This window comes from Lagopus muta, chromosome Z, assembly GCF_023343835.1.
Source record: "Lagopus muta isolate bLagMut1 chromosome Z, bLagMut1 primary, whole genome shotgun sequence".
Lineage (NCBI taxonomy): Eukaryota > Metazoa > Chordata > Aves > Galliformes > Phasianidae > Lagopus > Lagopus muta.
In genome coordinates this window covers 38,023,515-38,049,671 of record NC_064472.1, presented here as the reverse complement: position 1 = coordinate 38,049,671, position 26,157 = coordinate 38,023,515, and the positions used below count along the sequence as shown (strand labels likewise).

Genomic DNA, 26,157 nt, shown 5'->3' with positions numbered 1-26,157 from the left:
TTTGACAAGCAGGTCGCAGTTCAGCTCTGCTGGTGTCTTGTCTTCCTTTTCTACTTTCTGCACCTTGGAATGGAGAGCTCTTGTGCCCTGAGGAAAGCTTTCTTGAGGTCTGCTAGCTCTGCTAGCTCTGCTCTGCACTTTGGCCCATGAAGACAGTTTCCCAGAGCTGGACATTAGCTTTCCTAAAATTTAGTGCCCTAATTTTCCTCTTTGACTGTCTCATATCACTCAGGAGCATGAGCTCCACCATAGCACAGTCACTGCAATCCAGGTAGCTTCCAATTTTGATGTCACCAATCAGTTCATTTGCGTTGGTGAACAGCAGGTCCAGTAGTGATGGCCACTGGTGAGGCCATCTGTTACCTGACTGAAGAAGTTATCCTCACTGCATTCCAAGAGCCTCCTGGATTGCCTACAGCTCTTTTCCAGGAGATGTGTGAATGGTTGAAGTCCCCCAACAAGATGAGTGTTTACAATCGTGATGCGTCTTGTACCAGTATCTGAGACTGCTAGCCAACAGTCAGCTGAATGTGAGCCAGCAATGTGACCAGGTGGCCGAGAAAGTTAATGGCATCCTGGCCTTAAGTTAGTTGAAGGGAGGTATAGGTTGGATATTATGAAAAATCTCTTCTTTGGAAGAGTAGTAAAGGGTTTGAAGAGGCTGCCCCGGGAAGTGGTGGAGTCACCGTCCTTGAAGGTGTTCAAGAGAAGAGTAGATGAGACAATTAGGGATTGATGGTATGATAGGTTAACCTAGATTCAGGGTCTTTTCTAGCCTTACTGATTATGTGATTCTAGACTAACAGGGTTTGTCTACTGAATTGGATGGAATACACTAAAGATCACAATCATGCTTGGGCTCTCTGATGACTGAAGTGATACCTCAAGTTATGGTAGTTTGTCTGTAATTACTTTATCGCTGTTAAAAAAAAAAAAAAGAAGATTATTTTACTTGTAAAGTAAGATTTTTCAAGTTTTTCTTTTACCTCAAGGAGGTAAAAAGCTGTAAAACTCTTCATTTTGAAAATGGTTCTTGCATCTCCCTTCTAATTGAGAAACAGTGTTAAAATTTCTGTACCAAATTATGTGTAAGTGCACTTCTTTCTTAGTACGTATAGCATTAGTCTGATACTATGACAGAATCTAATCCTGCTTTGATCTGTGTGCCTCTTACTTTAAAGATCTATCTCAACAAGTTGCAGTGATCTGCTCTTCCATTTGCATTTCTTGTATGGCCTGATTATACAGTATGACTTTTGTAAAGCAACCTACTTTCTTTTTCTAATTAGTCCACTGTACATTATTGCCTGGAGTCTCTTGGATGTCTTTTCAAAGAAAAGTATACTTTTAAATCATCTGTTGGTTTCTTTTTAGCTAATAAGTTGTTTCTTTAATCTCATTTTGGTCTATAAACACAAATCTTAAGAATTATTATTTGTTATTCAGTGCATGTGTATTTGTACAGCCCTTCACCATTCTGAAATGGGTTTAGAGCCCTTAAGATTCAGACCTGTATTTTAAAATGTAGTAGTGCATGTGAACTTTCAGCTGTAAGTCTGTTTCTTCCATTTTTTAACCTACACAAAAGAAATACATTTGGATTATAAATCAGATGAGTGTATACTGAATTGAGAGACTTTTCTAATGTCTCTCCAGGGTTTTTTTTCACTGCAGTTGGGCATAGTATCTGCCTTCATACCCTTGGTGGTCTTAAGTCTTCAGAGTTCTGAAGAAGAAGGTGTGAATACTCTGCAAGTGAACATCATACATAGAAAAAGAGACAGTGTTCAGACTGCCCAATTGTGAGAGCCTTATGTAGGATGGTTAATAAATACTGAAATAAGTTTCAGCTTTGTAGTAGACCCAGTAAGCATTTGCAATTATGGGAGAACTAGAGACAGCACTTTATAGTTTCAAAATCTGGATTCATACAGATGTGATTTTTGTAATCTTGGGGGTTCCGGTAGACAAGAAGCTTGTCTTGAGACAGCAGTGTATGTGTGCGATCCAGAAGGCCAACTGTACCTGGGCTGCATCAAAAGAGGGGCATCCAGCACAGCGAGACACGGGATTGTCCTCTTCTGCTCTGCCCTTGTGAAGTACTGAGACAACACAAGAAAGACATGGAGCTGGTAGAGAAGGTTCTGAAGAGACAATAAAGATTATCAGAGGGCTGGAGCACCTCTCCCAAAAAGAGACTGAGGGGGTGGGACTTGTTCAGCATGGGAAAGGCTTTAGGGAGACCTTAGTGTGACCTTTCAGTACTTGAAATGAGCTTATTAAAAAGATGGGAGAGCAACTCCATCAGTGATAGGACAAGGGGGAATGGTTTAAAAGAGTGAAGATTTTGATTAGACATAAAAGAGGAGGGCAGTGAGACATTAGTACAGGTTGCTCAGAGAAGCTATGGATGCCCCATCCCTGGAGGAGTTCAAGAACAGGTTGGAGGGCAGGGAAAAAAAAAAAACGAAAAAGTTTCTTGGTGCTTGGACATATTTTTCTCCCACATTAACCTGCTAAAAGTCTGAGGAATATATAAATTTGTATAGCTTGAGCAGATCTTTAGTGATAAAGAAAGTCTGAACTTTTTATTGGTAGAGGAAAACAGAAAAGATGCTCAGTACAACTAAATTAATGTACAGAATGTTCCTAAGCTCATAATAAGCTAAATAAAATTTCAAAAATGTATGATTTTTTGAAAAGCAAAGGCTGTATGTTTGAGGTGCCGTTATATATTGAGAATTTACAAAGATATTGAGTATCATGAGGTATTCACTAAAGAAAAAATAAGTTTGAACCATCCATTGCCCAGTAGGAACTGGGGAAGAAATATCAGTTTAGATTGTTCTGGGCAAAGCTGATATAAACTGGTATGAGGAAAAAAAACACATAGAAGTGCAGTTTTAAAATGTGAATTTTCAAAGGATTAAAGAAGAAACTGTTGCTGAAGTTTAAAATGAATGCTCTGGTCACTTCTACTTTTGAGTAAGGAGTTTCACTAATACCCAGGTTTATATATACATAATGTTAATTCTGTCTGTACCAAAAGTAATACCTCCTATTTTAAATGTTGGCCCATGACATCAGAGGCAGGTGTTGGCAGGATGGTGGTAGAGAATGAACTTTCCCACCAGCATTCCATTAAATGTTGTTACCGTGTGACAGATTGCAGCAGGGGGGCAGGATGACAGAATGGCATCTGACATTAAAGTGCCATTAAATATGAAGGTGTAGAATTGAATTCATTCAAGTGGAAAAAATGGGACCCTTGTTCTTTGACAGTTGCTGAATTTTTATGGTTACCAGACAGTGAATGTGAGCACAGTGAGGCTATGGGTGGTGTGTTTCAGCAGTAGTAACAATGACAGTGAGTCAGCTCTAGTGCTGATTGTTATGAGCATAGTATGCAGGCTCTTGTTTATCACTGGTGAAAATGTACAGTTAATGATAGTGACTGTGCTGAAAAACAGCATTCTGTAATTGGTACTTTGCTCTATCAAACAGTGTTGTTGTGCTTTTTATGTCTTTTTTAATTTCCATGGAAATGAATAGGAGGCATTACTTTTGGAGCTACCTAGACAGGTGTACACAAAATGTCCATTTCTTAGCAAAACAGTGATTTCTCTCTTTTTTTTTTTTTTTTTTTTTTTTGGTCTTTTCAAGGAATTTATTTTCATTGATAAATGAAACCACATACAAATGAATTGAAATACTATTGTCTTTGTTAAAGCATTAACATTGATATTACTTCCAAAATTTGTATTTTGTAGGAGGTTTATTTACAGGGTTTTCACTAACCTTGAGTAATGAAGCAAATAGAACAAACCATCTTTACTTTTGACATCTAATTCCTTTATGTTTGCTATCCAGATTCTTAATTTATAACTTGAGAAGGATTATGTACATCATGTTACTTTCAATTAAAAAAGAAGTTTCTTTTCAAGTAGAGAACTGCACTTTTTAAAGCTATTTTTTTTTCTTCCTAAACTTACACCATTTCTTAATTTTGTTGTGCATCAATAGAAAATTGTGACTGGAACATTGTACCAATTCATCATTTGTTAACAGATCACACTGATTAACACTATAGAAGTTCCATCTAGTCTTTGGGTACTCATCCATGTACAATCTAGAAACGTACTGAAGGGAGCAGAATATGTCAATCTTAGTTGTTTAATGTAGTTGCAGCTAAGATTATTACCTTTAAAATAGTAACATGTGACTTAATCTCTCTTAAACTAGTGTTTCCTTCCAGTGCCTTTAATTATCAAATAGGTGTCAACAAGTTTTCAAATTAAATTTTATAGAAAGTACCACCTCCTTGTAATAGATGCATTCACAGTTTTGATCCAACATTTCAGTTCTTCACTGTACTTAATTTACATTGGAGAACTGTTTTGTGAGTCTATTGGAAGTAATACTTCTTTGAAGGCAGAACAGGATGTTCAGAAGATTAGGGCTTCTGTGCCTCTGCCATAAGTACAAATTAAAACTAAAGGAACAGAGGCTTTAAGTGACGTTTCTGTACTGAACCAAGTCACTGTACAAGGAAGTCAGTTGTTCTGGTTGATGGAAAACCTTATTGTTCCTTGTCCGAAAGTAGTCAATGTTTCTTGGTTTGTTAAAAAAATATTTCAGTTAATGTCTAGTGTATTAAAAGTCTGAAACCCAGGACAGATATTTTTTGTGTGAATTCATCTGTACAGATTCAGTCTGTAAAAGTAAGGAGTATCCAAACTCTCTCTGTAATGTTCATCAGTGTGGTCTGTTAATGGGTGACAAATGAGAACAGTGTTCCAGTCAGACTTACTTTAAATGTAAGCCAAAAATAAGAATGACACGAGGACACGGAGTTTAGAATACTTCCACTCTTCACAGAGGTAATTATCTGAAGAACGTGTTGCATTCTTACATCAGAACAATCTTTGAGTTCACATCTGGGCATGTTTCCACTTTTCTTTGAGCACTTTGTGTTCCTTACTCACAGGCTGGTCCTGCATGGCTTAGCACGAAGACTGAAAGAAAACAATGTTGAGATCAGAGCACTTTTTCTACATTACAAATAAACAATTCTTCAGTTGCCTCTTTTTCCAACATTCAGCAATTCAGAACAATTGAGCATAGGACAGAGGGATAATGCAAACTCCCAGATAGAATTAAAATCCTCAAATGGTCTTCATAATTGCCTAACAATATTAACAGTAAATAAAATCTCCAGAACTCATTGTTTATTTGGAATCTAGAGAAAATAACACATTAATCTTCTGTACCAAAACTATCTAATGTGTGTACTGTATTTGTTCATACATGCTCACATACATTCATATTCTCTTTTTGGTTTATGGATAAAGAACCCTTTAAACGTGAAGTGTAAAGTATTGAGCATTTGTGTATGGAAGAGCTGGGGCCTTTTGCTTTTTGTCAGAGTAGGTGGATAATAATGGAACTGAGAGGTTGAATGTTCATGAACTCATTTGCAAAGCTGACAGAAGTGCTGCTGGTAAATGTTGCTGTTGGCAGCAGTCACTGGCAAAGAAAATGCCATTTCTTTTGTTCAATAACCAATGTAAAAACTGAGTAGAGAACAGCATCTTTCAACAACAGTTTTATTTTAGATACGTTTTCTCTGTTTTTATCTTCTATCAGAAGGATGTGGATATTGATGACGATTTTATTAATACAGCATTCATATCATTTCATTCCAATCAATAGAATATTCTTTTTTTCATATAAAGATATAGTGGTAGCAATGTTTATATCACTAGCCAGACTATTTCTCTTTTGTCAGTATTTTTGTGAATTGCTGGTTTCTGTATATGTCGATTTTTATGGATTTCAGTCATTATATCATTTATTTCTACCTTTGCTACGTGCATAAAATTGCAATGTATTTTCAGCATCAGTGCTGTAACTACACATTGTTGAAGTGGTTAGACGTCTTCTTCCAGGTGATTTGGAAATACAAGTCTCAGCAATGGATTTGACTTCCAGTCTTCTGTCAGTAGCATTTTTTTGTTGTTGTTTTTTGTTTGTTTTGTGAGGTTTATTTGCAGAAAGATTCAAGACAAGGCAAACCAAATAGAGGAATTATTTCTGAGCGCTGTGTTTGAAGTAGTCTCTTTTTGAATTATTCATAAGCATGTTTTTGTGGCCCTTAAGTCCTTTCTCACAATGGCCAGTTACAGCAGTATGGCTTCAAGATTATATTGCATACTGATGGTAAAAATCAGAAGCACAGTTTTGATGCTGTATTTACTCTTTTTCATAGCAGAGGAATCTCCCCTTACTTCCCACCTCTCATTTCCTTTGTTATTTCCCAACTTTTCATTTAGCAGCCCTATTAGCCAAGGAATACACTCCAGGGTCTTCTCTGCAGCCAGGCGGTTCTGTTTGAATAATTGCTGGAAGTCCGTTTTGTATATTGGAGACATTCCTAATTAATGCAGACTTTCCGACAAAAACCATTCACACCATGTCATGTAAAATAATATAGTGTATTACTTGATGCTAAGCAACTTCAGGAATATTGCAATCTGTAAGGGCTTTTTTTATGAAGCTCTCATGCCAGTACCTCCTGTTCTGCAGTTATCATCTCTGAATGTCCTCTCACTTGGATAAACATTTGTTACCAGCATAAACAATTACCTATACTATGGAAGCTGTTAATTAACAACGCTTGTCTGCTTCACCACATTTTCTCCCAACACTTCAGTGACATTCCTTCCCTAAAAATTTGTGAATTCCTAATTTTGTTAACAGATGCTACCTAGGTTATTAAAAGCTTATAAGAAGAATGTTGATAGCAGAATTTTTTCAATATGTAACTTACATTCTGCCCACTAGATGACACTCTAGACAATTATATTTTTGAGTGAATCTCCATCACTTCTTCTGTTTTGTTTCAGATTAATGTTGAACCCAGAATTTTCTGGTCTATCAAAGCCCTGTTATATTCAGCTGGGAATTTCTGTTTTTGCTAGGTGTCAGCAGATAGGTCTTTTAGATATTATTTTATTATTGTTATGTTCTTTGTATCTATTGTCACACTTTCAGAGTGACCTGTGTATTTTGCTGAATCTAGGTTATTAACTTGTTAACAAGATAAGAAATAATGGTCGTAATTTTCATGTTTGGGGTATTTTTCAGCTAGTTCCACAAATATCAGTTCCACTTCCTCTTCGTTTTAAGTACGCTATGTTGTTTAGTGACACATTTAACAAAAAAAACCAACAAAAACAAACAAACAAACAAACAAAAACCTTAAATTCAAAATGCAAATGGCAGTGTTTTCCTAGAAAGTCCATCACTTTCCATCCAGTAAAATAGCACTGATTGTAGCAGTTATTTAGTAATATACACAATGCGGTGTGTATCATGCAGTGAACTGAACTGAAATTTTCTTAATTTATACTTGAATGAGACTTTACAAGACTCTTATTAACTGTGTAAGTGATGTGAAATCTGCATCGAATCCCTGGAATTGTCTAATCCGATCTCATGACATTCTAGCAGTACTATCTTATCACATACATATTTTTTGAGGACGTATATGTCTATGGAACTTTACAGTGTGACTCATATTTAGAAAATATTTCTGCAGTCCTCTTGATATCTTAGTTGCTACTGTTTGCTTCACTCTGTACATGAAGATGCTGTAAGTGCTGTTCTGTAGTGATGTACCCACAGTGAAATAGTTACCATTGCCCAGAGATACCAGTTAGTATGCAGGACTTTATTTCACCTTTGCAATATCCTCAGCTCTTACTACTGTACAGGGCAAGGTCCTTGTATCATTAGAGATAATTCTGTATCAGTGAGCTCTGTCAACAAATTCCTTTTGATTTTATTTAGAATTGGATAACTTCATTTAAAATTAGCGGGAACATCAGTCCACTGTTGCCTTTTTAAAGCTTACTTTCCAAGATTCAGGAATAGACTCATATTTAGCATTGCGCATCCTGGAAATGTAGTTGAAGATGAACTTTGGAAGTGAGTGACTTCTTTAGAAACAGAACTTGTAGTTTTATTAGTGAATACAGTGAAGTGAGGGAGTCTGCAATAATCTAGTAGTATTTTATTGACTTGCAGCTCAGTCCTTCTTTCAGTTATCGAGACTGACATTATTGATTGACCATGTCTACAAATTGTTTCTCAAAGCTCAATTTCCTTTGATAGGACTTTTTCCTAAAGCAGCTCCTTTACACTGCTTTTTTATTAGGAAGTCTGCTTTATGGGGATTTTAGATTGCCTTTGAATTAATGGAAGTCTCTGAAATCATAGAGACCTGCTTGGTCTCGGATTTGTTTGTTTGTTACCTCTCTAAAAGCCCTTTAGTAGACAAGGAATCTTTACAGAACATAGAGAAGTCTGATTATCAGTTTATCCAATGACTTAGGTTTTATGCTTAACTCTGTTGATGTTTCAGTTTTTCTTGTTTCTAAATGAAATCCTGACAACATTGAAATCAGGGTGAGTCATATGAATTGAATTGGATAAGAAGTCAATAAGAATTGACTAGAAGACAAAAAAGATTTTACTCTGTGCATTAGCTTCTCAACCTATAATTTGGCTTTCTATTTTCATCCACACTTCAACATGCTGTCAAGTTTTATGAATCACTTGAAATTGTGTTCTGCAAAGGATGACCATCAAATCATAAGTTTCTACAAAATGATTTTTTTTTTCTTAGTTCATCCTGTTGGTCTCTTTAAAATGCAAATCAATGCAAGTAAAGATACACTTATTGCATAACTGTCTGAGTCTTCTACCATTGATTTACTAAACAACAGCAACATCTGCAGGATTCAATTCCTTCCTGTTGGTGGTGAAACTGTTCTTTTGAGGAGGCAGTTCCTTTAATCATAATAAAAGAGAGGAATATAATTTCTGGGTTTGAACTCAATTTGTTCCAGCGCTCTGTTAGCCACATGCCAATCTAACAGTTCTTCAGAATTTTATCAAATCATAATGCAATTTCACTATGTCAAAAACGATAAATAGCAATATAGGCTTTGCTTTTCAGCTGTAATGAAAAGAGCAGTTAAGGAGCATTTAAGCAATAATTTAAAGGCTATCCTACTGATCTCAGGAACAAATTTAACAATTTGCATTCTTAAAAGTTTTTGTTATAAGTCTTTGACACTGAGGAAGCATTCTCAGGTACCAAATTTATTTGCTACCATTTTAAAGCTGATCTTTCTATGAATTATATAATTCTGTATTTAGAATTCAAGAAAGGCCTGTAAAATAACTAACATTCTTCAACCTTGAATTGTTCCTTAGGTATTTTCCTGTTATAGTTGTCCCTTCCATTAATCAAATGCATCTCAGTAGCCACAACTTTGGTGGCTGGTCATAACTCTGTATAGTCTGACTTTATATTTGTATCACTTCTAGCATTCATTTTCATGACCTGTATTTTAAAGAATACTTGTGTTTTAAGTTTGCAAAAGGAAAATAGCTGCATATTTACCTAACTGCTTACGTATTAGTTGTAATTGAAGTTGCAAAACATAAAATGGTCCTGTTTGCCAACTAAAGTAAGATTGCTTAAATTGATTGTATGTATTTCTTTAAATATTTAACTACTTAAATTTCTCTTTTCTTTTTTTATTCCAGAATCGAATGGAAGAGAGCAAAGCACTCTTTAGAACAATTATCACATATCCATGGTTCCAGAACTCTTCAGTCATTCTGTTCTTAAATAAAAAGGATCTCTTAGAAGAGAAAATTATGTACTCCCATCTAGTTGATTATTTTCCGGAGTATGATGGTAAGTATACTTACATCAGAGCTTGTTCTCTGTTTACACTGCAGTACCGACAAAATGTAGTAATAATTAAAGAAAAAAAAATTAAAAAAAAAAAACAGGAAAAAACCTTTGCAATTTATAATCATCTCATCTTTTAAAAATGAGATTGAAATCTTTGTACAATTTTTAGATTGCTATGATTTCATTTTCTGCTGTCTGTAGGGGGACAGTACACTTCATAACTTCATGGGAAATAGTTAATTTTTAGATGACTATTATTTTGTTGGCAGTGACTGGATTCTGTTTATTTTCATAAGTTGGAGTGAGTGTTGGAACTGAAGTGTAAAAGCTAAAAATAAATGAAAATACATTCCTTGTTTTACATGTTGTCTTACATACTCTTTACTTGAGGTTCAGTTTTATTTAAGGCTGTGTGTCTGAGAGTTGTTACAAGCAGTGAACAGGCTGCAGGATTAGATTGTATTAATAATAAGTGAATTTAGTTTGATAGAGTGGGAGAAAACTGGCAGTTGAATAGAGAAGAATCTTGTTCTTTCTAGTTTATTTCCTATGACAGATTCCTTAGATGACATCCTAAAGGTGAGAAGACTCTACAAGACAATGTGTTATCAACACTGAAATTGAGATAACACCTGTGTTAATGCTTGTCCAGAAAAATACAGGCAATATTCAATCACTCAGTTCAGGGAAACGCTATTTCTCTTGCCATCTGCCATGGTGAGGGAAAAAAAAAATGATTCAGGAGTGTTAAAGCTGTTGGAGTTCAGACATGGAAGTCCCTGTCTCTTGATTCTACAGTTCTTCCTGGACTTAACTCTGCAGACAAGATTATGTTTTGATTATGGTTTGATTTGATTTCTTCTGGTAGGAAGGTGGAGTTTCAGTCTGCGGCTTGCACAGGTCATGATGTGATGTCCTTCACTGTTCCAGTTTACTAGCAATGTGAGAGGCGTGCAGATTTGGGAAAGTGGATCACTTCTCCTTTCTGTTTTCCTATTTCACAGCTCAGTGGAGAAGGTAGCACAAGGATGAGAACTGCAAGCCAGGGTGACAAATTGGGGTGCTTTAAATTACTCTAAGCAGCTCTGTTGCAAAGTATTAAAAACCATGGGAAGAAGGACTGAGGTATGCTCAAAGAACAGTGTATCACATGGAGGCATTCTTCCATGGTTAGTACTAGAAGACTTGACACACACTGGAATGAAGAGCTGGGAGAGGGGACAAAGGCATTTCACTGTTTAAGAAGTTCAAATATTGAATTGTCTGTAAGAAAACAGATTTTATCTTCTTAATTGCCAGGACCACAGCGGGATGCACAAGCGGCCCGAGAGTTCATCCTGAAGATGTTCGTGGACCTGAATCCAGACAGTGACAAAATTATCTACTCCCACTTCACGTGCGCTACAGACACAGAGAATATCCGCTTCGTCTTTGCTGCTGTCAAGGACACAATCTTACAGTTAAACCTGAAGGAGTACAACCTGGTCTAACTGTGCCAAGGAGGCCCTCCAGAGCCACCTTTGTGTGATTGAAGATATACAGGAGGGACTGTATTATCTGTGAAAATAATTTGCATAATACTAATTTATTGCCGGCCTAGACTCTGTGAAACTCCACAGAGTTTGTAGTTAATATTATGATTTTATTTAAACTACATGGAGGAAAACCAAAAGATGCTGAAGTACATTCACAGCAAATTTCCTCATTTTTTAGGCAAAACCTTGTGACTCAATGTATTTGAAATTCTCAGTCATACACTTATAAAGGATAGCAGATTTCTGCTATCAGAGCAAAATCAAGCTTGTTTCCCTAACCCTTTCCCTTTCCCACCTTCCTCTTTTCCTTTATCTTTTTAAAGGTACCATGGCCTTTTTTTCCCCAGTTACATTCCTGAGTAAAAACATTTTCTGTTGACCGATTTGGTCAGGAAAATACTGTCATCATAATTCATCAGACAATTATAACTTCACAGTATGTAATTCTCTGGTGGATCAAAAGTCTGGATACTGTGATTTTTAAATTCTTGACATGAGTGTTTTCATTCTGTCTTTTGCGACTAGAATATTGAGATCACAAAGTAGAATTACAGTTTTGTATGAATACTAAACTATTTTCATTGTTTGGAAAGGTGCGTTGAAGACAGTAATGAAATAATTAAAACACAGCTTAGGATGTACACTGAATATGATAGAATCTCTTTTAAATTGCCATGTGCCGTTTTTTTCTTTCTTCTTTTATTCACAAATGCCAAACAGAAATGTCACAGACACTACATTTTCCCCAGTGGCTACGGCCTGAAACAGTGTTCTTTTTTCCTTCTTTGGTTGTGTTTTTTTTGTTTTGTTTTGTTTTTCCTTAGCTCCTTTTAAGCATCGTTTTCTTTTTTTGTTTTGTTTTGTTGTTAGTGGTTGTTTTTTTTTTCACATTAGAAAAACTATTTTTGTTGTATCAAAATAATGTTGCCAAATCTGGCTTTTATAAAATGAATAGTCTTGAAACATAAGATACTAATTGAAATGCCAAACTGATGAGTTGGGAACTGACCTGATTGAGTCAACTGCCAAAAGATATACAAACAATATCAGCTCCTATGTTCCCTTTATCAGAAAGTGTTCAGTTCAAATACCAAAAACAACAGTGTGCGTGTGTCTGCTACAAGGTTACAAGGTGCACCACGCACATGCATATGGTTTGCTAATTTACAGACAGTTCATGTCTCTCCTTATGTCAGATATGGCATGAGATTGTTTTCTGTGATAGTATCAAGGCACATTTAGTTGTACAACAAAAAAAAAATATTGATGGGGGATCACATACAGGAACCTTTCTTGATAAGGTTGCTTGTTAACTCATTCACAGACATTTGATAGGCTTTCATGCAAAATAGCCTCTCTTGATGTTCTTTAGAAAAGATGTAGTAGTGTAAATGATACAGTGAAAAAAATCATTCTTGAAATTTTAACGTGCAATTTTTTTAACAACAAAACGCAGCACACATTGATGAGCCTTTATTCTGCAGCTTAGGTTAAAAGGTGTTTTTTGATCAGGTGCATGATTGCTAGCAAGCTACAGAAGACTCAGAGATCAGGCATGTAATTAGATTGATTATCTGCATTGCCAAGTAGCACTAGAATGCACTTAACACAGAAATTTCTGCCTCGTAGCAGCAAGTGGGAGGTGGAAAAAAAAAAAAAATGGCTTGATTTTGATTACCAAAGTTAACAATAAATACTAATGAGACGTTTTTCATCCTTAACCCTCCCAAGTCCAAAACAACAGTAATAAGAACAATTACTATTTTTTGGTCCCTCATGATACACCTTGTAATTTAAAACTGGTTGTAGGTATAGTGCAATTATGAATGCTATAATCATTGTACATACATCTATATATATATATATGGCAGCATCCATATTGGCTTTGTAATCATTAATTTTTGGCAAATTGAATGTGCTGTATTGATATGTATCTATGTAATTGTATTGTATGTCTTATAGCTAATTCACATTTTAAATAATGTTATTTTATTTACTTTTTTTTAAGAGAGAAGAATGTAAATTTTGTCAGTTTATTTCTGACTAGGGATTTGTTGTTGTTTTTTATTTACAAAACAAAAAAATTACTATAGTACAGAGCGGTACTAGCATCGTGCTGTATAAAATCATTTGCACATTCCTGAGTAGAAGTAAATTGGAGACACCCAGACAGAGGCCATTCACATCTGAATCTGCTTAAAGCTTGTCAGGGCTTTGTACAGATGTGTAAACCAGTTTTGTGAGGAGAATGTAAGCTGTTAGATCTGGGATTGGAACATAAGCTCTTTATATTTGACAGATTTGCATTAGGTTACTTTTACTTTCTGAGAACCTTTTATTAGAAAAGTGAGTTTAAAGATGATTCAAGCCACTGCACATAAATACTTGTGGGTATATGCTGTTTCCCTAAAAAAAAAACAAAAAACAAACAAACAAAAATAACCCAGAACATCAAATGAATTAAACAATAGTGTAGAAATTCCAGAAACTTTAGATAACAACAACCAAAACATCACTTCACTATTGTTAACAACTGTAAGATGTTAAAGCTTTTTGTTTAATAAAGATAAAACAGATGAATGTAGGTTATAAAAAGTGACGCTGGCATTCTAAATAGGTGATCAGAGCAGCTAGTGTCATATACAGCATTACAGAATTGGTCCTGATATTGCTGTAAATGCAACAGAGCTTCTTGTTTTACAGTTCCACAGCTGATAATATCCCTTCTTTTAACCTGGGAATGCATTGGGTGTGCTGGACATAGGGATATAAATCTGTGGCCAGAGAGAGAGGGGGGAAAAAAAGCCAGTGGTGTCTAACTGAGGTTTGATTTGGTGGTTTTTTGTTTTATTTTGATTTTTGTTGTGGAATATTAGGTCTGGGAGAAGCACATGTTGTTTCAAGTTTTGTACAAAAGCAAAACAAAAGTTTACTCATGCTTTGTAGTTATATTGTGATTGCAAAAGTTTTAAAGAGTGTGTGCCACTGGTCTTCTTCTGGTGTATTTTAAGTAAGTTGAACCTGTGGCAATGTTTAGATCATTTGAGCATGTTGTGGAAAAAAAAAAAAAAAAAGTAGTCAGCATGCCAAGGCAAGCTTTACACAAATCACCTAACACAGCATTGCAGTGTGACAGTTTACAAAAACATTTCCTTTTTAAATGACACAGCTGTTCCCACTTGCAATATACTGTTGTTGTTGTTGTTGTTGTTGTTGTGTTGTTGTCGTTGCTGTTGTTTTAACTGGTGATTTCTACTATGCCTTATAGTACTTGAGTCCAGGAGTTTGTGCCTCTAACATGAAGCTGAAGGCAAAAATAAGACAGAAACCCTTTTAACTTTGCCAAAATTATGTGATTTCTTTGAATGTCATGAATGGGTGAGGAGGGAAGGAAAACGTCTTGGTAACCTGTGTATTCTAGATGTTCGCTAGCACAAGAAAGCTGTTATATGTGTTTTACAGAAACCTTAAACTTGCCTTTTTCACTAATTATCTGGCACTGTCCTTGCATATGTAGGATGATGCAGCTATAAGGGCAGTTTACTTTTTATATTTATGACTCTTTTGATTGTCAAGGTGTATGAACTGTAACTTTTAATCATACTGCCACATGATTGTGAATCAGTTTTTTAAGTTTGAAAATGGAGGAGACTTTTTATGCTGGATATCAGTCAGAATTGACTGCATGAGTTGCAAAAACTTAAATGGGGGGAAAAGGGCTGCATATAAAGACGTTGCTAGGCTCCCAGCCTTTGGTTGTAAGGGTCAGAAGATTTTCAGATTACTCATAAGGACCCTCTCCTTGTTATACATTCTTCACAAAAGAATGACATATTAGGAGAAAACGAGACATGTTAACCCACATGAAAAAATAAAATTTACCCAAATTATTTATTATATGTGCTGCTGTTCTTGAAGCTCTGTGCATGGTTATCCTGCATACTGTAAACTAATGAAGTGTGCACAGCACATTAACAAGGCCTACAAATGACCTACCTCTAGCTAAGAGACCAGTAAAATAAATACGTTTTGAAGAGACCATCAGAAGATAGGAAATTAAAATGGACATGATTTATGTAGTCAACTACTGTAATTTAGAAATTCATGCTTTTGTAAATACAGTCCCTCTTTTGACATAAACCATACATTCTAAAATTTAGTATGCATTAAACAACTAAAGCCATCTGTCCTTGTCTAATTTGTTAGTTTAGTAGAGGTCTTGCAAAACTGTATGTTTTGTGTGAGGAGTTACTGATATTTCCTCTTTTTTGTCTTATATTTACCCATAACACTTTGAGTTGTATCAGTCAGAACAGAAACGTTTCCATGTAATCAGTAATTCAGTCATTATCTAGTTAAGGGGATATTGCTGTAAGTTTCACTCAAGCTTTTTCACAGTAGCCATGCTGCAGGGAAAAAAAGAAAAAAAGAAAAAAAGAAAAAAAAAAAAAAAAAAAGAGGAATGAAGGGGAATTTTGAAGACAGTGTAAAAATACAAGATAAATCAGATCAATCTTACTGTAAAGCTGTGGGTTTGTTTTTTTTTTTTTTTTTTTTTTTTCTTGAAATACAGTCTAAGCTGAAGCCTGTTGCTGGTTTCCTCATTTACCATGCTGTAGGAAATCCTTATTTGACCAATTTTTTTAATTATTATAATGGGGGTGGGGGTGGGGATATCAGATACATTTTTAAACTTGCAGTATTTAAAAATAAAGATCATATTTGCTGTTCTTAACGTGTCGTTTAAATGCATGTATTGCCTGTTGTTTCAGGGACAGAAATTCTTGGGTTGTTGGGGTTTTTTTGTTGTCTTTTTTTTTGGTGGGTTACACAATTACTGCCCCTCAGAAATGTTCCTGGTTAAAAAGTATTTTTGGCCATAACTTTGTACTACAGCATCCTAATTCCTGGAAATCTAGCCTTTCTTTTATAGTGTTTGGAATTATTGTTCTCCCAAAATGTTTCTTATTATGATAAGTGTTGGATGGATGTATTGTGGTGTGATTACTTTTTAATTACATATACTTTGTCTTCAGTATCCAAGTCTTGAAATTTCCAGAATATTACAGCCAGAAAGCTTGAAACACTTCAGATTTGATGAACTGTAGATAGTTATTACTAGAAGTGCCACAAACGGCTTTTTTGGCTTGTGTAGAATGGAAACATTAACAGAAAACTTTAAGAATTTCAAGTTTTTTGAGCATTTGGCTGACGCTGATTCCACTGCAAGAGTAGAGTTTCTTTGATCGTTTTGTTTGCCTAAGTAATTATAGGAATAGTGGAAAGATGCCTACATGTTGCATTTCAGGTCTCTGGCTTGTATCTGTTCAGCAGTCAGGATCTCAGCCTTTGGTCGCTGAAGAAGTATAATTCCAGGCCACTTGCAAAAAATGAGCTTATTCTCTATTATGTGGTGACAGCAGTTTGAATAACGTTCTTGGAATTCGATTAACTTTTATAAGTAAGGACTTCAGCGAATTGCTATTGATTTCCTGTTGCAGAATATAAGGGAGAAGGAGCTGTAAGGAAGAATTTATTTTACCTCAGTGAAGGTAACATCTCTTACATGATGTTACATTATGTAACATCAGTGCCTGCATCTCAGCTGCGTGATCCTTTACGTCTCCTTTGTATCAGCCTGGTCGAAAAACAAACCAAAAACCACTCTTTTTTGCTCATCACTCTTGTCTGTTTTAGCAGCCTTGTTTCCAGGGTTTTGAGCTAATTAACAGTGCAGACAAATTCTAACCCGGGAAAGTGGAAGAGGTAGAATTGTGTCCCCAGAAGCTGGGGAAAAATGGGGAAAGACTTCCCTCCTTTTAAAACCTAACCATGAAATTTACATGAGCAGTGAGTAGCATACTTATTTTATGCACTCCAGGGGTGACTGGCTGCTCTGGTTGGGAAAGATCTCAGTTAGAAAGCTCTTCATTGCATTTTCATCCAGGAAAAAGAACTTTAAAGAGGTGGTAGGAAAAGGAAAACCTCTTTGTAATTTGCTCTCATTTAAGATGCTTCTGTACATGCATTCAAAATCCAACTGTAAGTCAGACTGAAGCCAGCAAGTCATACTTGCTCTTAGGCAAGTATAAGAAGTGGGCTTTCAACGGTTCCCGATAGACTACAAACTAATTAATTAAATTCCTTCTTAAGATATTCTGAATGCCACCTTGCAGTTTGTGGCATTCAGAGCCTTGTCTAAGATGCTCCTTCTCCGCTCCCATTCCCACTTCTCCATCACACTCACTGTTTCCTGACTTCCAAAGAAAATATTTCCATGGTGCTGCTTTTTGTATGTACTTTCCAGAATACTTTCCGATCCTTCTGAATTAGGTGTGAATTGCTCTGCTTATACTGAACAATTGAAGAAGTGTGGATAACACAGCAGAAGGCCTGCACTTCTTGCTTACTACGCATTCCTCCTGCCATTTTGTTCTGATTATTCTTTTGTATCTTACTTTTATCCTCTTTGTCATAAAGGGGTTGGATGAAGTATCAGATTGAATTTTGGCAGTGATCACAGAATTGAGTGTACTGTCTAAATTGAAGGTGAACTGCTAATAAGAATAACTTCAGAAAGTTCCCATGGTCAGTGGAAGAGCCAATTAACCTTCTGGACGTAGATTGTAAAAAGCAAAACTATACTTACAATACAGCTGAAGGACTTAGTAGGTTAACGTGGGCCAAAGTGGGAGAAAATTACCCATTTTAATATGAAATTTCACATTGTCAGTGGAGAATTGTATTTCTCTCTGAAAATTCATTTTTTTCCTACAGTCCTCTGTGAGGTGGTTGATGCAATGACCAGACTGGCACTGAAGTGAAGAGATGCATTAACTTTGACAATAAGTTCAAATGTATTCCTGCAGAAATAAGCTATTACATGTGATTACTTTATATGATGCTAACAGAAAAGGATGACTCGCATGCAGTAAATAATATTGCCCTTTTATACGTTTATGATAAAGAGAAATCACTCTCCCTAAAAATAAAATTCCATTTATCTCAAGATGAAGTATTTGAAGTCTCTTAACAACTGTCAGTTAAACGTGCACACAGTTTTGATTATTATGTGTAAGAGGCTAATATGTCAGCACATGCTGTAGAATGTTTGCTTTATTCTGAGTGCTGCTTTTGAAACGCCAGAACAACATCAAAATCCTAATTTCTCCTTTTCTCAGGAGAATATGGAAGGCACAGACATTGATGTCTTCACAGTTATTGATAGGACTTGATTTATTCTGTGTTAAGAAACTGCAGTGTTAAAGTCTGTAATTAAGATTTTTCTTCAAGTCCTTTATAATTTCTTTTTTTTAATAGACCTTAACTACGATTAGCAACCTGAGTATAGTGGTAAGGCAATTGTTAACTTCATCAAATTTGATAACTTCCCTTGCCTAGTGATCTTTTGACACTCTCTCTAAGAGATTTCTGTAACATCATCTAATTTATCACCAAAAATAAAAAATAAAAAAAAAATCCCAAAGTAGGCATGTTAGCAGCTTTTTAATTCATTGCTTTCCTGTTTAAGAGTTCAGTAAGAGATACAATAGCTGAATGCTCAAAAAAACAGTGCCTTGAGAGAACAACAGAGGAATAATTTAATGCTGCAAGGCATGGAAGGCGAATCTTGCATCGCTGGTCAAGTAAGCGAAACTGATTTCACTAGCAGACCTTCAAAATATGTATAAATCATTTACTTTGTCTAAACATTAGAAAATGGCTGCTGTAGTGTAGTAGATGATCTTCTTAATTCTCAATTATGAAAGTGGTTCTTGTATGCTAGGCTATAAAAATGTAAGGCAAATAAATGACTTTCTACACCTCTCCAGCACATAATGTCTGGATATGCTGTTATAGAAGCCACAAGTATATTCTCTATTTATTCTTTTATTGCAGAGCAGGTGAAAACAGGTCTCATTCACTAGAAATGTAATACAATGGCATACAAGCTTCACTGCTGTAGACTTCATTTTCTGCAATCTATTCATATTCATTCAGCTTTTCCTTTAAATAATCCTGTGCTCAATCCATTGCTAAACCCACAGAATGAAAATAGATTCATTTCTTGTTCTGGTGAACTTCACAGAGGCAATGAAAAACAAACCTCCTTAGAGGAGGCTTTTTTAGTGCTGATCACCTGAAATTTCTCAGAAATTTCTTCATTACTTGCTAGTTCACATACTATAAATCACAGAGGTTGAAGAATTTGTATGAGGAAAGCAGAGAAATCACAGACATGGAACTCTTATCTTGAGTAGACTGGCTTAAGCCCATGTAGCATGATCTACAATGCTAGCAACTACTTGGAAATTCCTACGTTACATACTGCTGTCACTGTGACTTTCTGTGCTAGCTGTGAACCCAAGTTCCCCAGGGGTAAAAAGTTTATCAGGAATTATTTGCATGTGATGCAGAGCAAGAGTAGTTCTGCTCTCACAGTGGAGCAGAATTTCTTCACAACAGATAGCTTCTTCATTTTCTTCCATTCTCATTTTCACTAATAAAAACAAAACCAACCAAAAAAAACAAACAAACAAAAACCCAAAAAAGACTTCAGAAAGAACTAAGAAGGCTAATAACTTAGTACACGCACAATACAGGCAATAGAATCCTAGAATCATAGAATGGTTTGGGTTGGAAGGGACCTTTAAGATCATCTAGTTCCCTGCTATAGGCAGGAAACTTCCACTACACCAGGTTGCTCAAAGCCACACCCAGGCTGGCCTTGAATGCTTCCAGGGGGAGAACATCCACATCTTATCTGGTCAACCTGTTCCAATGTCTCACCACCCTCACAGTAAAGAATTTCTTCCTAATATCAAGTCTAAATCTGCCCTCTTCGGGTTTAAAAATGTTTCTCCTTGTCCTGTCACTACCTACTCTTCTAAAACTTCCTTCCCAGTTTTCCTGCAGACTCATTGGGCTGCCAGGGCACACTGCTGGCTCATGTTCATTAGCCAGAGATCCCAAACTCTTTCCATGGAGCTGCACTCCAGCCTCTTTCCCCATGCCATACATAGATTCAGAACTGTCCTTGTCCATTCTCAGCTGCAGAATGTTGCCCTTGTTAAACTTTGTCAAATTTGCCCTGTTAAACTTTGCATTCTCCTAAATTTATTCTGATTTACATATAGAATAATAGAATCATTGAGTTTGGAAAAGGCCTACAAGATCATCCAGTGCAACTGTCCACCTATCACCAATATTTCCCACTAAACCACGTGCTAAATAAAACACCTAAACTTTTCTTGAAAACCTCCAGGAACAGTGACTCCACCACCTCCTTGGGCAGCCCATTCCAGTGCCTGATCACTCTCAAAGAGAAGCATTTCCTAACATCCAACCTGAATCTCCTCTGACACAACTTGAGGCCATTCCCTCTAGTCCTGTTTCTGGCTACATGGAAGAAGAGGCTGACCCTCATCTCACCACAGCCTCCTTTCGGGTAGTTGTAGAAAGGGATAAGGTCTCCCCTGAGTCTCCTCCAGACTAAACAATCCCTGTCCCCTCAGCTGGTCCTCATAAGGCCTGTGCTCTAAACACCCCAACAGCTTCATTGCCCTTCTCTGAACACACTCCAGGGTCTCAATGTCTTTCTTGAAGTGAGGAACTCAAAACTTAACGCAGTAATCATGGTGCAGCCTCACCAGGGCTGAGTAGAGAAGGATGATCACTAATCTGCTCCTGCTGGCAACACTATTTCTGGTACAAGCCAGGATGCCATTGACCTTCTTGGCCACCTGAGCACACTGCATGTTCAACCAAGTACTGACCAATATCCCTAAGTCAGTTTTGTCTACACAGTCTTCCAGCCACTCTTCCCCAAGCCTCTAGTATTGCCTGGGATTGTTGTGGCCAAAGTGTGGGACCTGGCTCTTGGACGTGTTGAACCTGATCCCATTGGCTTCAGCCCATCCATCCAGCCTGTCCAAATCTGTCATTAGGACCTTACTACCCCCAGGCAGATCAACACTTCTTCCCAACTTGGTGTAATCTGCAAACTTACCGAGGGTTATATCTTTTAAATTTTATTTCCAGCAATATATATGCATATCCTCCAGTGCAGGAAGGTTGTGGAGCTGTTGAAGCAGGTCCAGAGGAAGGCCACTAAGATGATCAGAGGGCTAGAGCACCCCTCCCATAAGGAAAGGGTGGGAGAACTGGGCTCGTTTAGCTTGGAGAAGAAAAGGGTCCGGGGAGACCTCATTGTGGCCTTCCAGTACTTGCAGGGAGCTTACAAACAGGAGCAGGACTGGCTTTTTACGTGGTCTGATAGGACAAGGGGGAATGCCTTAAATTAAAAGGGGGGAGATTTAGGTTAGATCTTAGGAAGAAATTCTTTACTCAGATGGCAATGAGGCAAAGGCAGAGACTGCCCAGAGAAGCTGTGAGTGCCCCACCCCTGGAAGTGTTCAAGGCCAGGTTGGTTGGGGGCCCTGGGCAGTCTGAGCTGCCCCAGCCCATGGCAAGGGTTTGTAACTGGATAATCTTTAAGGTCTTTCCACCCTAAGCCGTTCTATATTTCTGTGATTCTATGAATTTATGATTCTGTGTTTCTGATCTATATCTCACTATCAAAATATATGTCTGCTTTTAGTCTGAGACTCCTGAAGGAGTACTGTGATATCTGTCAGAGTAGTATCAGAGCTTCCTTGAGTCTCTTCCCAGATAGGATCACAATTTGTAACATGACTTTTGGACTGTCAGAGTAAATTAAAACAAAAGTCAAGGAAGAAACACTGTGCTTATTATTCTATTATCTTATGAAACGTGATGGCCATAATCAGATCTTGTTTGAATCAGATTTACATTTGGGAAAAAAAATCATCTTAAATAAGGCTAACATTTATTTTACATGTTACTTACACTACTAATCCTATTCACTATGGTATTTAGCTATTTCAAACTGGTATGTGCAGAACTTAGCATCACTTGGCATTGTTATTCTGTCAATCATCACTCTTTCTAGTACTTTCCTCCCACTTTGGCTGCCACTTTTGATAATCCAGTTCCATAACAGATTAATACCTATCTATTTATTTAGTTACTTCTTTTTTTTTTTTTCGTTTTTTTTTTAGCTAAATGAGCCTTTTTTCACCTTGAAATACATAATCGACAGAACTTGTCATTCATGCTGAGACACTGCATCAGCAGCTCTACTATTTCCCACTGTACAAGATAATTAACTATGTATTTTAATCACTGTTGCTTATGTATTATAATCTTGAGTGAAATTGTCATTCACATGTCATATCTGAATCTTTTTGAATATTTTCTTCAATTATTTTCAGAAACTGTTACAGATTTCTGATATTTTTTCTGTTCTTCGCTTTTTTCATCTCTATTAATTTAAAAGCCTTGCTTCATTAGCATTTCTTAGTCTTGTGGGAATTAAAAAGGGTAGATAATCATCTATTCTATTGTCACTGCTTGGTTTGCAGACTTTCACATATTGAATCATGAAATGCTTAATCTTACATGCACCAACAGTATTGTCTTTTAGAGACCAGGCTGTAAATTGATAAAAGGCAGCATTCATTTTTGACAAATCTTGATGGCTGTTGAACAGCGCTGTGAAGTTCTACACCTTTTTCTTTCATCTTTATACTTTTAATTGCATTAAATCATCCTCACCCCTTTCCAAAAACAGGATTTTTTTCTCCATTATTTTATGTTGTTCTCATTCAGTGGGCATACAAAAATTTAGTTCTGTTGTGTTTCTAACCTGCTCCTTCTAAGTCTTTGAAAAAGCTATTAAGTATCTTCAAATTCCAGTAGTTAGTATTATAGAATTTAAATCCCACTATTGCATAAAATTTCAGTTTTTCACAGAATCATAGAATGGCCTGAGTTGAAAAGGACCACAGTGATCATGTACTTTCAACCCTGCTGCTGTGTGCAGGGTTGCCAATCACCAGACCAGGCTGCCAGAGCCACATCCAGCCTGGCCTTCAATGCCTCCAGGGATGGGGCATCCACAACCTCCTTGGGCAACCTGTTCCAATGTGTCACCACCCTCTGTGTGAAAAACTTCCTCCTAATATCTAACCTATACCCTGTCTTAGTTTAAAACCATTCCTCCTTGTCCTATCACTATCAGACCATGTAAACTGTCATACCCCCTCTTGTTTATGCGCTTCCTTCAAGGCCACAGTCCTCATCTGGGAATGAGGCTTCCCCAGAGCCTTCTCTTTTCCAAGTTAAACAAGTCCAGTTTCCTCAACCTTTCTTCATAAGAGAAGTGCTCCAGCCCTCTGATCGTCTCAGTGGCCCTCCCCTGGACCCATTCCAAGAGCTCCATGCTTTTCTTGACCAGGGGCCCAGGCCTGGACACAGTACTCCTGATGGGGTTCACAGCAGCTGAGTAGAGGGGGACAATCACCTGCTTCTCCCTGCTGGCCACACCTTTTTTAATCTGAATCTGATTACAGCTTAGATTGTGCTCAAAATTAAATCTCTCAAAAATTCAGACTTTATTTCTGCTATCCCTAAAAGACTCATTTAAGTGTTCTCCATTAACCTTATCCATAAACCCAATACTAAGTTTTAACGCTAAGCTCTTCATTAAATCTTCTTCATCTTCTCAAAGCTCTTCATTAATGTGGCTTGCAACATACCTACAGTGATTTTTGTGTTGACTACAACTACTACATTAGGAAGACTGCATAAAGCAGGCTGATTGGCATTCATAGTAAAATGGACTTTTTCTTAGTATTTAGTTCCTGGTAGCTCAAAGTTGTGAGAGTATTAAATACATGTGAGCCCATGAATTAACTAAAAAGCTAAAGCTAGTGGTATTACAAAGGAAGAGAGGAAGAATATTGTGAACTACTGAATTAAGCAAGAATATAACTAATTACTCCTAAGTATTCTTAATTATTCCTGCCTGTACTGTGTTAGAAACTTTTGTTTTGGAGAATACAAATCTAGCCAGTATTTAACAGTTACACACAGGAGCTTTTTAAACAAAGTTTTTGCACAAAACCTGAGGCAGACTTTTAAAAAAGTAAGTTATGATCAAAAAGCCAGCTACTGCAAGGAAATAGTAATTCAAATCAACAACTATTATGGGCAAAAAGAGGAGAGTTCCTGGAATTAATCCATGTACCTGAGACTTCAAAACTGCCAATTTACAAATCTGGGAAAATATGAGTTCTGCAAGAAGAGTACAATGGAGTATAAAGAAAAGAGAATTTTTAAAAGATTTATTAAATAATAATAATAAAGAAAAGACAATTTCTGCCAAGACAATTTGGCAGAAACTTCATCTTGATTTAGTTACTAGGGAAAAGGAAAAAATGCAACATACAGAAGAAAAGGTGGAAGTATACAAAATGATAAAGGGAAAGTTAAATAACTACTGCTTTAAGAATAAGTTGGTGCTAAAAAGCCAGATGTGTCGAAGCATACCAGGAACAAAATACATCAGCAATGTTGCTAGGCCAATGTGGATTTACTGAAATGTTAAAACACAAGGATGAAGAAATGGTGAAACTGGCGTGACAGATCTGGGAGGTGTGATTGAACACATTCTGATCTGTCAATAACTAGAGATAGTTGTGAATGATACTGAGCAGAAACTAAATCAAGCCCAGATAAGTTGCTGCCAGAAATTCAAAGGAGATTTTGTTCTGTTTGATATGAAATTTTAATACATCATGAAGTCCTAAAGAAACACCAGAAGATTGGAACAGTGTGGCTGTGGTGCATTACCTGCTGCAGCTTAATTAATGGAACACGGCCATCGGTCAGCAGAAGTAAACACTGTGATACGTATTTGCCTGAATGTTACAGACTGCTTCAATGATAAACTGAAGAGCAGGAGTGGAAGTGATACGATCAGTCTTTCAATCCCATCTCTGCCATAATACGAACGTACAACACTGTGCAAGTGGATTCTGGCTCTCCTCCCTTTCTGATAGGACCAGTGGAGCTGTGAGAGTGAAAACAGCTCTGGTGATGCTTCATGCTAGTGAAGTTTAGACTACATGATAGAAGATAAAATAAAAATGCAAAACTTCATGGTATCTGCCAGCAACTGAAACATTTATTTTTTCCAAAACATCTCCTAAGCCAATATGTTCCTACATCTCTCTTTGAACCTGAAGTTATTTATTACCACCTCAAAACACATTAATAACTCTAATGAGAGCACATGCACGTGGAGTTACTGAAGAAAATTTCCGTACATGGTAAATCTTTAGAATTTAAGAGAGAATTCCTTCTTTACCCTTCCTCTACATGAAAACGATTATCTGACAATTCCTTTGATTCACCATTGATCATTTTCCTCTTTGATCCCTCTCACAATATTCATTACGTGAACAGTTCTATATGGCTTTCACTGCTTTTTTTCCTCGTTTATTGTTTTAGGGTATAAACTCACATTGCAAATATGACTTTACATACTACCACTCAATAAAATTAGCAAAATTTTTGCAATGGTAACTTTCAGACATCAGTCAGAAGGAAACCTGAGCTTGTTTTCAAAGTACGCACTGCAAGGACCAGATTTCCCTTTTAATCATTTTGTGATTTTATCTAATTAATTGTTCACTTTCTAATTTAATTGGTACCTTTCAGGCATTAGCATTGTAGAGCAAGAGCACAGTAAATAACACACACTTGGAGGACAGCTGAATCTGGGATATTTTTCACCTCACCAGTGTTTGGGATCATTAAACATGTCAGACTTGTTTGGACCAGGAAGAAGGCTTCTCTGAGTCTATTCCTTTTAAGGAGTGCAGCTACTGTGAGTTACAGAGCAATGAAATGCACAAAGTACACAAAGTGCCAAAGAAAATAAAGAAGTCAGCTGGACTGAAACTTTATCACTGTGTAAAATAA

General features: G+C 36.6%; 1 protein-coding gene across 1 annotated transcript in view; it reads left to right on the top strand.

Annotated features, from left to right (window-relative positions):
- The window catches only part of LOC125686805 (guanine nucleotide-binding protein G(q) subunit alpha), a 112,431-nt gene extending 96,665 nt beyond the window's left edge, over positions 1-15,766 (top strand). Inside the window, exons 6-7 of the mRNA XM_048931250.1 lie at positions 9,619-9,772; positions 11,072-15,766. Coding sequence (XP_048787207.1) covers positions 9,619-9,772; positions 11,072-11,262 — 345 coding nt within the window. The 3' untranslated portion in view covers positions 11,263-15,766. The remainder of the gene's footprint in view (positions 1-9,618; positions 9,773-11,071) is intronic.
- The last annotated feature ends 10,391 nt before the right edge of the window (positions 15,767-26,157 follow it).